Source organism: Nannobrachium achirus, assembly GCF_963921795.1.
Source record: "Nannobrachium achirus genome assembly, chromosome: 11".
Classification (NCBI taxonomy): Eukaryota; Metazoa; Chordata; class Actinopteri; order Myctophiformes; family Myctophidae; genus Nannobrachium; species Nannobrachium achirus.
In genome coordinates, this window is record NC_137820.1 from 44,659,797 (window position 1) to 44,674,710 (window position 14,914).

General features: G+C 42.1%; 1 protein-coding gene across 2 annotated transcripts in view; it reads left to right on the plus strand.

Moving 5' to 3' along the window:
- LOC308294749 (neural-cadherin-like) overlaps window positions 1–14,914 on the plus strand; it is a 209,214-nt gene that overhangs the window by 129,815 nt on the left and 64,485 nt on the right. For both annotated transcript variants that reach the window (XM_080737570.1, XM_080737571.1), the window contains 3 exons: window positions 3,812–3,996; window positions 7,049–7,278; window positions 9,402–9,679. In XM_080737570.1, coding sequence (XP_080593696.1) covers window positions 3,812–3,996; window positions 7,049–7,278; window positions 9,402–9,679 — 693 coding nt within the window. The remainder of the gene's footprint in view (window positions 1–3,811; window positions 3,997–7,048; window positions 7,279–9,401; window positions 9,680–14,914) is intronic.

Consider the following 14,914-nt stretch of genomic DNA (forward strand, 5'->3'; position numbering starts at 1 on the left):
ATAAATACAAAACAAACGGTATTGGACATACAAGGTTTCCACCCGACAACAACGATATAATACTGTATAATAATCACACATTGCCAGGTGTGATTACCATTAACCCTGCAACAACCACGACACAGCTGTCAGCTGTTGGTACTGTGCCCATTCTATGCTGTACTTGGTCGTGTTTGCAGGCCGAAAATAGCCAATCTACAAGCTCAAAAACGCATTGCAGATCCTACACGTTGTGAGTTTATAGATCTGCTATTTACATGAGAGAATAAATGAAGCTTTAGGGACAGCTCATAATTAGGGACTCTCCCGACGTTTTTCAGGACGTCTGGTCACCTTGAAGAGAAGTTCAAAGGTAGGAGAGGCCATAACTCAATAAGCCTGTTGCACAACGATAAGTTATTTCCAAGAGTAAAAGGTAAACCAGCCCCTTGCTACTGCTACGTATAAAGTTATTCCTTTGGGCAGTTGGAAAGATGAGAGAGAGAGAGTTGGAAGAGGAACAATTTCTCTGTGGTTCATGCCAGCAGCAGATGATAAAAATGAAAACACAATGAATAAATTATAACAGGTCGCACTGGCCCACTGAAATATAGTTGAAAAATGAAAACTTATATACTGTAGTTGGCTGTGGGTAAAACTACATTAAAATACAAACATTAACAGCCATATGGACGACTCATGAAAACACAAACAAGAAAATAAACATACTGTACAAACATGTGCTAATTCTATACAATATGCATACAATAATACAATAGACCAAGGGGTCTTCAATGTTTTTCAGGCCAAGCACCCCTTAGCTGAAAGAGAGAGATGAAGCAGGGACCCCCACAGATTTAACTCTTTCATAGATTGATATAGCTCCATAGACTTGTTTGACAACACTGTAGTCAGTGTTGTGGATATTAATGTTTCTCTTTTTATGTTGGATTCATAATGTTAATGTGTATTTAACCACTTAAACACTCAATATTTGTAAACTTGATCTTTGGCTCTGTACTTGGTCTGCTCTTTCCCCCACTCTACACTAAAACGCTTTGCCAAAAATAACCGATCTACAACCTCACTCTAGTCTAGGGTCGGGACCCCAAATTATTTTGGGGGATCCCCATGATTAGCTTAATGTGAAACATTGTTTTCTCAAAAGTAAACAAACCAACATAACGTTTAAGTGTATGGAGGGTATATAAAGTGAGAATTAAAGTACTTTTTAATACCTCTAAAATGACAAGTTAAACATTGGCCAAATTCTCAAATATTGGAGGCAGAAATTGTGAGCGTTGCGAGGCGTTGTGAGCATGTAGATCTGTTATACAATATGTAATGCCTCAACTCTTAGTGCTCGTCAGGGTGGAGGGGTCCCCAATTATTTTGGCGGTCATGGCCTGAAAAGGTTGTGAACCACTGGTCTAGATCGGCTATTTTCTGCTATACTGTTCTCCTCAGAATAGGGATGCTAAGGTTCAATTGTTAACAAAATAAACAAATTAATAAACTAAAACAAAATGTTCCTATCACACAAAAATGTAGAGGCCCCCCTGTAGTAACTCGGAGGAGCCGGGAGGACCCCCTAGGGGTCCCGGACCCCTTGTTGAAGACCCCTGCAATAGACCAAATCATCATCGGATCACCACAACTGAAAAATCTATTTTCCAATTAAATAATGCCGGCGGGTATTATTATTATTATATGGAGCAGTATTATTCGTTAACCATATTTCTGGAAGAACAGAACACTTAACTCATTTCTAGCCGATCCCGAGTATACTCGTGAAAAATACTCAAGTATTTAGAGTGCCGATCCCGAGTATACTCGCGAAAAGTACTGTATATAGAGTAACGCTGGCGTTCTTACCCGAGGGTCCGTTGGAAACGATTGGCACGATTGGACTCGCTGATTCATCATCATCACGGATGCACGTGCACAAAATAGTAATCCCTTAACATGTAGGCCGACGGGGAATCTCATCTTTAATGTCCATTATCTCGAAACAACACTTTTAAAGCCAAGGATGGCATTAGATTCTCGCTAATAAAACACATGTTGAAAGGCATCGATCGGCCATTACACAACCGCATGTTGATGACGATCGCTTCCGGTGAATGACGTCATGACGTCAAACCGGAAGTGTTTACGCTATGGACTTCTGGCCTTCAAAATAAGACAACGGTCGTGGATGCAGCCTGCGGGAGGCACGCTGGACATGTTAACCCGTTCATTTCTGGAGCACTAAATGGGTTAAGATATTGCTAATTGACTAGTAGAAAAATATGAATTTGTTCCACAAACTAGACGTAGCTAATAAAGATATCCATAGATATCCATTCTACCTGGACATTCCGCTCTACACGTTTGTTTACAAAACATTCCAACCTGGTCTATAGAAAATCGTTAACCATTTATGTGAAAGTGAAGCTATAATATTGCGGCGCAGAAAAGGCTTCGGGTCATTCAGTCGATATCGCTCCATCCCAGACGTCCGTTCCTTGACAAGCTCCATCGTCAGGTCTTCAAGTGTAAAAGTCCCAGGCCTGTGACGAGCAGAACACTTTCTGGGGGAAATTTAATCACTGCGCGGCCCGCTTATCGGGAGATTGAAATCAGAATTCAAACAGACGGGGCAATCTAGCGGTGCGCCGCTGCGGTTCCGGCCATGAAAGTGTCTGTCCGTGCCGACGCAGCTGAGGCGGAGGGTCTGCCAGGGACCTCGCTGCAAGCCCGCTCAGTATTCACACTCTGAGAGATCAGATTAGCCATGCCAATTGCATATTTGTTTTATTCATATCACAAGTTCTGACAGTTACTATGACAACTATCGAGCCCTTTTGTTGGAGCCACAGAAGTGTCCACACCGTAGAATTGTTCTCCTTTCTCCTTTCTTATACATATATACACAGTTACACAGTTACGCACGCACGCATGCGCAGCGCGCGCACACACACACACACAAATATATATATACAGTATGCGTGTGTATACTGTATACACACACACACACACACACACACACACACACACACACAAACATATACTGTATATACAGTATATATATATATATATATATATATATATATATATATATATATATATATATATTAGGGATGGGACGATAAACGATATTATCGTTTATCGTGATAAAAAACACTCATGATAATCGCATCGTGGAGATTTAATATATCGTGATATGTCCTCCATCATGCACTGGGATCAATTCACTTTTTATTTGCCGAGCTGCATATCCGGTATAGTTTAAATCCTCTATAATTGGTAAAAGGCCCTTATAATATAGGTACTTGAAATAGTCTTTTTTTACTCTCTATCAAATGTCTTGGCCAAAAAAATAGCCGATCCACAATCACAACACGTTGCGACGCGTTGTGAGCTTGTAGATCTGCTATTTTTTGGCAAATGTTCCGCCCCAGAATAATGGATTTTGATTATCGCGATAATATCGTAAATCACGATTTCTGTTGTCACAATAATCCTGATATGACATTTTCATATCGTCCCATCCCTAATATATATATAAATATAGTAACTTGGTACCTCTCGCTAATTTACTCTTGTCTCTCTACCATCTGTCATATCGTTTATTCTTTGAACAGAAGCTAAAAAATGAATGTGTTTGGTTTTACTTTTCTTCCATTGAAGCTGTCACTTACAGCCCCCTCTTTCTCTCACTCTGTCTGTCTGTCTGTCTCTCACTGTCTCTATATTTCTCTCACTCTCCCTCCATCCATCCTCTCTGTCTCTCACCTCTCTCTTTCTGTCTCGCTCTGTCTCTCTCTGTCTCTCTCTGTCTCCCCCCCAGGTACTTCAGCCTAAACCAGAGCTCTGGAGCGCTCACCATTCATCAGAACACCCCGGTGGGAAGCTACTGGTTGAGGGTGGGCGTGTCCGACGGGGTGTGGCCCGACGTGATCTCGGGGGTCCGAGTTCACGTCCGAGAGCTGGAGGAGAAGGCCATCCTGTCCTCGGGCTCACTGCGTTTCACTGGTACTACTAATGTGACACGTATATTTCACATATTTCACATGTATACCACCACTGTACAACGGTACATTTATTTATCAGGAAATGGAATCCAATATAGTTATTATTTAGTCATGAGTTCTTGTTAAATACTTTTCATAGGTGAAATATTCATACAGGCTAATCAGACCAGTGTTTGAGCTTAAAGGAGTAGTTCAACCCCCAAAATGACATGCCATGGAGACTTGAGTTCACAACCAAAAGAGAAAGTTTGCCTGGGACCCAAACTAGTGAAAATAGCAGATCTACTGTATAAGGTCACAACACGTCGCTTCCCTTTCACTACTTCTTAGTAGAATAGAAAGTATTTTATTTAAATGTAGGAAACTATAAAAAGGAGATGTTTACTCTCAACCCATACAAATTTGTCCACAACCTAAACATGGGTCCCCCGACCCGTTTGGGAAACGGTGGCTTTAGACCACAGACTTGACCACTTCGTTTCTTGACCACTTTGTTTCTGAAATAGCAAGAATAACTGATCTACAAGCTCACAACACATCACGGTGTTAACGTGTTGCAGTAGGGTATTAACTTAAAAATGTTAACCCATTTTAGCCTCTTAACCCCTTCATCCACAGTTTATTCTGTGTGTTGGCTATTCCAAAATAGCAGATATAGAAGCTCACGGAGCATCACTTTGTGCCGCGCTGCAAGCTTGTACATCTGCTGTTTTTGAATTTATTTCTCTTCCGGGCGGGGGACTAACCCATAGGTCAAACTCCCGTTGGGTCGAACAGCGTCGGCAGGTTAGATAATCACCCGCAAGCGTCGGCAGGTTAGATAATCACCCGCGTCACGGTTACTGAGGTTAGGGTTAGGGTTAGGGTTAGGTTTAGGCATAGTTTTACTGAGGTTAGGATTAGGGTTTGGGTTAGAGTTTGGTGGTCGATCCAAAGTCTGTTCGACCTAATGACATGTTACCTTTTGGGGGTCGCTGGCACAAAACATTTCCAGATGGGGAGTCCATGGCCAAAATACACATCATTTTGGTGGCTCTTGGCACGAAGAAGTTTGAGAACTACTGATTTAGAAGGCATTTGTAGAATCAGCCTCGAGTCTTAATGGGTTATAGAGAGAAAAAAACATATCGTCATTGTCGGGCAGAAATTGTATCTCCAAGTTTCACTTTTGTAATTTTTTTCACTAAGTAAAGCCCTGCTTCATCATACAAGGCCGTCGCACAGGTAGTGAAAACAGCAGATCTACAAGCACACAACGCCTTGTGGTGCGAGGCGTTGTGTGCTTTTGTAGATCGGCTATTTTCACTAGTTTAAATCATTTTTAAAATAATAAATGCAAAACGACAACGACGATATAAAGTTGAAATATGGAGGAGAGAAGGTCTCTGCCCGACAGCGACGATATGCTTATTATCTGTGTTTCATGACAATGTGTCTGTGGTTTGGCCGCTGGACGATAGTTGTTTTGACTACTTAGCCATGCACCAAGCAGCCTCTGCTTCTGGCTGTTTGAAAAGCTATAAAAAATAATTACTTTTTTCCATTTGATTTCCCATGTTACAGTTGCCTGTCCACCCACATTGAGCATTCATCTTGCACCGCTGTTAAGCCGGCATTTAAATTTAGTGAGCGAGCGGCTCCTACACACTGAAACTCGCAGATCTGCAGTGCAAGCTCACAACTTGAGGGTTTGTAGATTGGCTATTTCTCGTATACGCAACACCCGCGCATGTAACTCAGGCTTTATGGCGGCTCTGTCTTCCGGCGACTGATACAGAGAGACAACAGCATCTGTCACAGCCGTGGATTAATTGATACTTTGTCATTGGATGATTATCAGCCTGTCAAAGCGTTCAAGGCTGAAATGATAGGCTTTCGGGAGAATTCTTTTATGCTCGCTTTATCTAGCACTTCGAGTCATTGTCAAGGCGAGAATTTCCGCACCCCACTGGTGCTATTATTGTCTTTCGTATTCTTTTTAAACTGTAAAGTTTATATTGGTTGCTTCAAGTTGTACATCTATCTCTCTTGGAAAAGTCCCAGTAAAGGTCAATTTTGGAGGTGTCACATTCAGGCCCTTGACATTTAAAAGGCTGGAGTTGAAGGCTATTACGGCTACCTCTGACTCTAAGCCGGTCCCTTGTGGAGATTAAAGATGCCTTTCTCCAACCTTCAGGATATTTATTGGAGGGTGGCACCACAAATCTGATTGATTGCAAGGTCATGAACATCTCTCACACGTCAGATGCAAAATTGTTCTGGGCAGGGAAATAAAAGATGCTTTTTAAATGTCTCATGACAGAGGTGGTACTCAGATTATTGTGGGCTCAGTGAAAGTGAGCACACGTATGTGATCCTCCTATTATTTATCTATCAGTTCTCCTCAAATAGCTGAAATACAAAATAGGTCTCAAGTGGTTAATGTATGCTTTGTAATAACAGATCTACTGTAAATCTGCAGTAAGTTTTCAAAATAATTGTTGCACAGTACGAAGCATCTGAGATTGCCTCTGAGAAGTAATGGCATAGATTAGTAGGTTCCCAAAGTGGATTTCAGGGACTCTCAGGGGTTCCTTTATGGGGGTCTAAATTGACCCTTACAAGTCTGTAACTTTGACAGTGTACAAATGAAACCAAATGGACCCTACAACAGGTCCATTTGGTAACATTTGTACACTGTCAAAGTTAAAGGGGAGAGCCGGGAGACCTTCAAATTTCAAAGTTTGAGAACCATTGGATTAGAATAAAGTGTCGAAAGATGGAAATACTCAAAAATAAAGTACATGTACCTCGGAATTGCACTTATAGCCTAGGTACGGTACTTGAGTAAATGTAGTTTAATTACTTCCCACCACTGTTTATAAATGTCTCATGACTCGCTCACCTCGCGGACAGGAATCAGCTCAGGAACAATGAGGATCAATGAGCGAGCAGGCAGACGATGATAGGCCAACGGAATCCGTAACCGAGCAGCCTTTGATCAACTCCTTTAGCTGTCACTGTCTGCCCTCACCCCCCTCACCCCCCCTCCTCCCCTCTTTATCTCCCGCCAGGCATCACGGCCCGGGAGTTTATCGACCTGCACGTCCGGGGGAAGAGTCGGCTGGAGGCCCTGTGGGATTTCCTGGCTGAATCCCTGTCCGTCAGACCGGCGAGCGTGAACATTTTCAGCATCGCGGACACGGGGGAGAAGACCCTGGACATTCACTTCTCCGTGTTCGCCGACACGGGGTACATGCGGCCGGAGAAGCTGCACGGAACCCTCGCCGTGCGTAAAAAGGAGGTTAGCATGAAAGAGCAGTGGGTTCTCAACCTTGATTTTCTTTTACATCCGTCTATCCCCCCAGGACCACCCCACCTCACCTCCCCACAGCTATACGGTATATACAGTAGCTATATGTCATAAATAGTTTAAAAGAAGACATTTATAAATATTTGTTTTATTCATATTTAACATTAATCTCAAAGCAAGATTTATACTTTGTTGTGTGCCTATATCACACACACCGAAATTAGACGATCTACCAGCTCACAATGCATCGCACTGCGACGCATTGTGAACTTGTAGATCGGCTAATGTTGGTGCGCAACACCACGTGCAATTAAATAAATAACATTTTAATAATAAACATAATATACCAAGCCCTTAACCTGTAAATATTTCATGACAAGTTTTTATTGCCCACTTTACGCCTCTTAACATTATGAATACTATGGAATCATGTTTTTGATACATTTAACAAGTGCCCTATAATACATATTAAACCCTTTAAAACATTTTCCCATTGACCACCTGTAATTACGCCATGGACCACTAGTGGTCTGCGGACCACAGGTTGAGTAACGGCGGCATGGAAGCACTCTTCTTGTAGATAGAGATCTGGGCTCGTACATCAAGTGATACATTGAGGAGCCTGGGGGGGGAGGCTGGGTGATAACTGGAATTTTATCTGCTCTTTTTTCGTTTTACCACCAACTGCTTGTGTGCTTAAGCCCTGCCCCCCTGTGGTGTGCTTGCATCACTCTTCTTTTATCTGGTGTCTATCCTCCACCTCCTCTCTCTTACACCATGGTGTACATCCACCCTCAATTCTCCTGCAATCCATCCGCTCTTGTCATTCTCCATTCACTGTCTCGCTGAACTTGTTACCTTGCGATAACACTGCTGCTATCACTGTGCATTTAACCATCTTCAACACTTTTTAAAACATTGTGAAAATAGAATATATATATATATATATATATATATATATAACATAAAAAAGTTAACTTTGCCATGTGTGGCATCATCGATTCATACAACAAAGTTTAAAATAGGGCTTTTAAGCTCACAGAGTGATTATTTTTTTAAATAATAATAAAAAAGGAAAGGTTTTGGACAAGGTGTCTGCCCCCAAGCGATGATATAGCCGGGCATGGCCAGACTAATATCACTGTGTAGACTATCTGCACTGGCAGATTCATCTGGTTTCCACTAAGCTAGCGGCGATAAGCTAATCGATATATACAGTATATATGTAACTGCCACAAGTTGATTCACTTTATTACTCATAACACAGTTGATTCACCAACAACGTTCACCCCCAAAATTACTTTTTTTTTTTTCTTTCTTTTTTTTCGTTCCAGATCCGGAATCAACGGGGGTAAATTTACTGTAATCAAATTATTGTCTTAGGAATGCGACAAAAAACTAAAAATATTATTGAACTCAAGTCTCCATGGCGTGAGTAATCAATAGAAAAAAGATCATTACTACTCCTTTAACAGAACAGATATCTGTTATTAAAGTGTAGAACTACACGTACTCAGACATTCAGGTTTGTCAGTGGTTCTTTGGGTTGGTTAGCAGTGGTTCTCAAAGTGCGGACCGCGGAACCTCAGGGGTCCTGGAGGGGGTTCCAGGGGGTCCCCAGCAAAAGATTTGTAATATTTATGTAATTCATGTAATATAAAATAATCTGTATACTGTATATCAGTAGCAATCAATCGAAAATAAATTAAACCGATAATAGAACCAATGACCAGCTTAAGCCTATAACCAATTAATGAAGAAGCATGTTTATATATATATATATATATATATATATATATATTTAGTTAGTTAGTTATATGAAGGAATCGACAAAGCAATGTAACAGAACTTAAAACTCAAATAGCTAAAATAACCAAACTGCTATACCATTTCATTTTATGTTCACATACAGTAATGGTTCCATTAATCGTAATCGGGGCAGAAGTTTCAAATAATCGTGATTTTGAGTAATATATCTGCCCAGTGATGCCCTCCCTAGTGTGTGTGTGCACAGTGTGTGAAAGTATCCGTATCTGTGTGTTATCTCCAGTGTGCTGGAGAAAGCCTATTATTTCACCGCATGTGGTGATGATGAGATAATGATGTCTCCACAGCTGCAGTCCATCCTGCGCGTGAACGTGAGCCAGGTGCAGGTGGACGAGTGTGCGCGCGCCGACTGCCGGGCCGCCGGAGGCTGCTCCACTTGGCTGAGCGTGGGCGACGCGCCCACCCTGCTGGACGGCGGGAGCTTCTCCCTGGTGGCGCTGACGGCCTCCACCTCGGCCGTGTGCGGCTGCGCCGCGCGGGAGCTGCTCCACCAGCCGTGTGCGTCCCACCCCGTCAACCCCTGCCTCCACGGAGGAACCTGCGTCGACACTCAGAGTGGATACAGGTACTGGAGGGCTGGGCGGGGCCGTGTTTAACACTTGGAGTGCCATAGTACATTTTTGGACGCTGCTCCTACAGATTTTGCCCTAAAATCACGCAAAGCGGTGTATATGTCACCGCTAGTTCGAGAATCAGTTAGATCGAGAACCGGAGCGCTCGTCGTGCGGCGCGGGGCGGAACAAGCGGTCGCTTTGATCCACGACAACGACAACGTAGCGTCGGCAGGAATGATAGCGCCTCACCCCGCGGAGGTTAGGGTTAGGGTTAGGCATAGTTTTACTGAGGTTAGGGTTAGGGTTAGAGTTAGGCATAGTAAGCCAATGGCTAAACACAGCTGAGCTAGGCTAGTAGATAAACGAAGAAAGAGGGGTCGCAAACGAGCGACTACACAAGTGAATGGCTGTTGTCGCCATCTCATGGTGATTATGCAGAATTACACAGGTGCGCTGATAAGAGACTATCAAAGTGAATTGATCCAGGTGGTGGTAGGGGTGTGTGGTGAACGACAAAACGAGTGCTCTTACCACGATCTAACTGAGTTACCCAATCTAACTGTAACATATACATGTGACCTGACGGTAGGGTTGTTCGATATGGCCAAAAAATAAAATCTCGATTATTTTCTCTGAAATCCCGATTTTCGATTTCGATTTCGATTTTTTGTTAAAAGAATAATACATTGTTTCAACTATTTTGTTTTCATTTAAAAAATGCAAGGAAATGTTTTTTTTTTCATTATTGTTTCATTTTTTGATTTTTTTTATATAGCCAAATAGCAAAATGCAATAAAACAATAAGGGTATTAATAATAATAACTTTAGTTGTGCAACAATCACATACAACTTAGCGTCCTTAGTGTTTCATTATCAATAGTGAGTGACAAAACAGCCAAAACAAGCCAGCTCTTGGAGGCTGGTGAGGCATTTTGGTAGGCATTTCGCCTACCAAAATGTAATTCCTGGCTACGCCCCTGCCCTGCACCACTCATGCACGGAGATGTTGACTGATTGTAAACGGAGGCGAAGCGCTTCGCTTCCCGACGCAAAATTAACACAGTGACAGGGACAGTAGGACTAGGAGTAGACTACAGTCAGTAGGTGGGTAACACAGAATTAATAAGCTTCTTTCAAACTACAACAAGTAAGTAAGTTTACCAGCTCAGCAGCGTTTTGTTCTGTTTGCTGCTTGAACCATCGCGAGTGAGCGCAGTGCGCTGGTGAACTCTGCTCAGTCTGACGTGCGCTAAACGCGCATCAAAGAAATTACACATCAGATAGAAAGTAGTATTAATTTGGTGTCGGACCTTGTCGTCCTGCTTTAGGAGGACGGGGCTGTGTACTTTTTGCGCGTGCAAGGCTCCAATGAGTAAGAATTTCCCTAATTAAAGTGAAAATCGATTTTACGATTTCCATTTTTTTAAATCTTCCAAAGGAAAAAAACCGGGTTACGATTAAAAATCGATTAATCGAACAACCCTACCTGACGGTCACTTATCTCCCGATTAGGGAGTCTTACTGCCTGGTGTAGATCAGTGGTTCTAAACCTTTTCAGGCCGCGACCCCCAAAATAATCATATTTTAACTGGGGACCCCCCCCACCCTGACGAGCACTAAGAGTTGAGGCATTATATTTTGTATAACATGGTTTTATTGTGAAAATAGCAGATCTACATACTCACAATACCTCGTGTTGCAAGGCGTTGTGAGCATGTAGATCGTCTATTTTCAAAATTTCTGTCTCTAATATTTGAGAATTTGGCCAATGTTTCATTTTGTAATTTTAGAGTCACATTAAGTTAATTATCTGGGACCACCCGCCAAAATAATTTGGGGACCCCCTGGCTGGGGGTCCCGACCCACTGATTGAGAACCACTGATTAACTGCCAAGGCTTTTTCCTATTGTATTTACTTGATTTTCGATGGCTCCGTGCACGTGCTGCGTGCACATTGTGCGTGCGTGCGGCGGCTCCTGTTCACGGCTGCGAATGTCTTCTCTTTCACGTGGAGAAGAAATAATACAACCGCGATGATCCGTGTGTAAGTTAGCATCCCATGTGTTTACACCCATTATTACCCTGCTTGGTTGAATGCTTGATTCTGATTGGTCGAGCGCTGAAATCAGCGGTGAATTATAGGCGTATAATGACCGCTCCACTCTATAATTCACCGCTGCTCATCAACGGCTCAGAGCACCTGCTGCAGTCAGGATGCACTGTGTGAATTTAGTACCGTATCCACCATGTCAGCCATGTAAACAAACACACAGCGTCATTTACAACAAAACGTTGCTCTCAAGAATGTTTTTAAAAACATTTGATGCGAGAAATAGATGACGTAGTAACAGAAAATGGATTTATTTGATCAGCACTTCCTTGTTTTCCAAGGCGACCCGTGGGGGGACGCCCAGCGCAACACTTGTGGAACACTTTCAGCCGTCTGTAAACAAGGAAATACTTGTTTTTAGTTTTGAGTCAAATTATTACTTTTATGTATCTTTTTATTTAATTTTATTTTTCCCCGAGGCTCCACCTCGGAGAATTATCAGCCCGTCGTGTCCATATACGCCATAATGACCGCGCAGCAAGACCTTATCGCATACGTAAGACCCGAGCACGCGATCCCACAAAATGTCTTCTAAATCCTAACAGTTTTCTGAAAATCGTATGTTTCTATATCAGTGGTGCTCAAAACCTTTCATGTCAAGGACCCCAGAAGTATATGTATTTGGCCGCAGACCCCCATCTCAAAATATGTTGTTCCAGGGACTCCCAGAAGCAAAGATTTGAGTTCAAAATGATCGCATTAAAAATACATAGGCCTATATTCAAAGATTTGCACAAATGTTCACAATAATAGCAGATCTACAAGTTCATAGCGCGGCTATGAGCTTGTAGATCTTGTATCTTGTAGATTAAAGTTTTAAGTGGTTAAAATCTAAAGTGACACAGGTCTTGCGATCCAGGTCTTATAGTGTTCCATTAAGACCTGAGGCTGATTCTACAAAATGCCTTCTAAAACAGTAGTTCCCGTGGCCGTGGACCCCCCAGTCTGAATGTTTTTGTGCCAGGGACCCCCAGAAAAAAGTATGTTGCTATATACAGTATATAAAAATCTAAAATGACAGATGCTTTCCCGGTTTTAATAGGTTAATTAACGATTTGTGCTCAGGATCTCCCTCTATCTCAACTAGGATTGGGTATCATCAACATTTGGTTCCTTCCAATACCGTCTCGAGTCCTGTTGCGAATCCTTTAACTTCAATGTATTAGAAGGTGTAAAAGAGTGGATTAAATTATCTTTAGTACAAGCTCCCTGGGTTGGATTTGCTGGGGGGCATGTGTGTGGGATGGATCCATACCTCCATCTGCTTTTCATACTGTACATCCCCCTCTGGTCTTTAATGTTTATGAACAGTGGGGGTTATGTTGTATCCATGCTTCTGGTCAGACTTTCCTTTCAGGAAATGTTGACTGTATGATGTGTTTGATATTTACAGCATGTTTGATGATATTTTTGTTTTCTATCTTAATGTTATGTTATGATATTGTCGTTGATGGGTGGAAACCTTGTATGTCCAAAACCGTTCATTTCGTATTTATCATTTAAAAAATGAACTAAACTAGTGAAAACAAAAGTAGTGAAAACAGCTGAAAACAGCTGAAAACAGCTGATCTACAAGCACACAACGCCTCGCACCGCGAGGCGTTGTGTGCTTGTAGATCAGCTGTTTTCACTACTTTTGTGCGACGGCCTTGTATGATGAAGCAGTGCTTTACTTTACGAAAAAACATAAAAATTTTAAACTTGGAGATACAAGGTTTCTGCCCGACAGTGACGATATTTATGTTTCATTTCTGACAATAGACATTTTAAATGAAATAACAAAAAGATTATGGTCTCTCTTTTCATTAGAAGGATATTATATGAAGAAGGGGCTTAAGATGTTAGATCAAATTAATACCTAATATCTAAATATGGAATCAAGCAACTTAAAAAGTGTCCGGGGTGCACACAAAAGCCTGACGTTAAAATTACCCCCAGACGTGTTTTAAAGTGAAATGCCCCTTTAAATGGTTCAACATGCTGTGGTCTGTATGTCTTCTCCTTTCATCCCCTCATGTGTATCTTGTGACAACATCTAGAACTCATAGCTCCTCCAGTGAGGAGTCTGAACTGTGTGCACTGAACATTTATCTGCGAAGATAAGAAAACATGTTCTGGGGAGCCTCTCTAAATGATACAGCCGCATGAGGTGATACTGAAATGTTCTCACCTGGGACTCCTGGGAGTCCCAACATGCTAGATTTTCTGCTCTTTGTATTGAAGAGAGTTCTGTCGAGGAGACAGATTAACCCGCACACTGCCGCTTGTAGCTAGGTTCCAGAGAAGTTTATTAATAATGGAGCAACGTTTTGGTGGTGTGACCTTTTTCAAGCTAATTTCACAAATGGCTGACAAACACACTAAAAACATTTCCACTGGTGCAAGCAACCAATCAGAAACAATCAGTGATCAATCATTTAATAAAGCACCTGTGTTAACATGGTCATGTGACTTAGGAGTCCACAGTGCCTATGATGTCCATAGTATCATCGAAAAATAAATACAAATAATACAAAGCAAACCAAGAAATCAACAAATATACAACAAATTCTTAAAGCTATACTGTGTAAGATGCTCAACTAGTGGTCATTAGCCCTATAGCAAACCGCGGTCGCGTCCGCGTCTTTCGGCCGTTTTTCGTACCTTCACACCCCCGCGTCTGCCTCCACCTCGCCGAGAGCTATCTTTAGAGGGGTCCCTGGTTCCTGTGCGTTCAGGCATTCCGGAGAAACGGACTCCTTCACCCTGCCTGGTAGGCGAGATTACCTTTTGAGTATAGAGACACACGGGCGACTACAAATATGGCGACCCCACTTCAAGATGCGCTGTGATTGGCCGGCAGTGTATAACCCTCGCTGTGATTGGCCGGTAGTGTGATGACGTAATTTTGCCGGGAAATCCCGCACCTGTCACGGCTAAGTAGAAAACATATAAAGAGAAGGCTTCAGAAGCTGAAAATAACGGAGTGGGGGTTCTAAAATTTTAGCGATTTAACAGTTAGGACAATTTTAAGATTTGTTTTATAAAAAAAGTTACATGGTATAACTTTCAAATATAATGTCCTACTCCCAATGTCAGAGTGGAAAAGAACAGAGATACAAAATATACAGGGACCGGCTAAGAAGTAATCAGTATT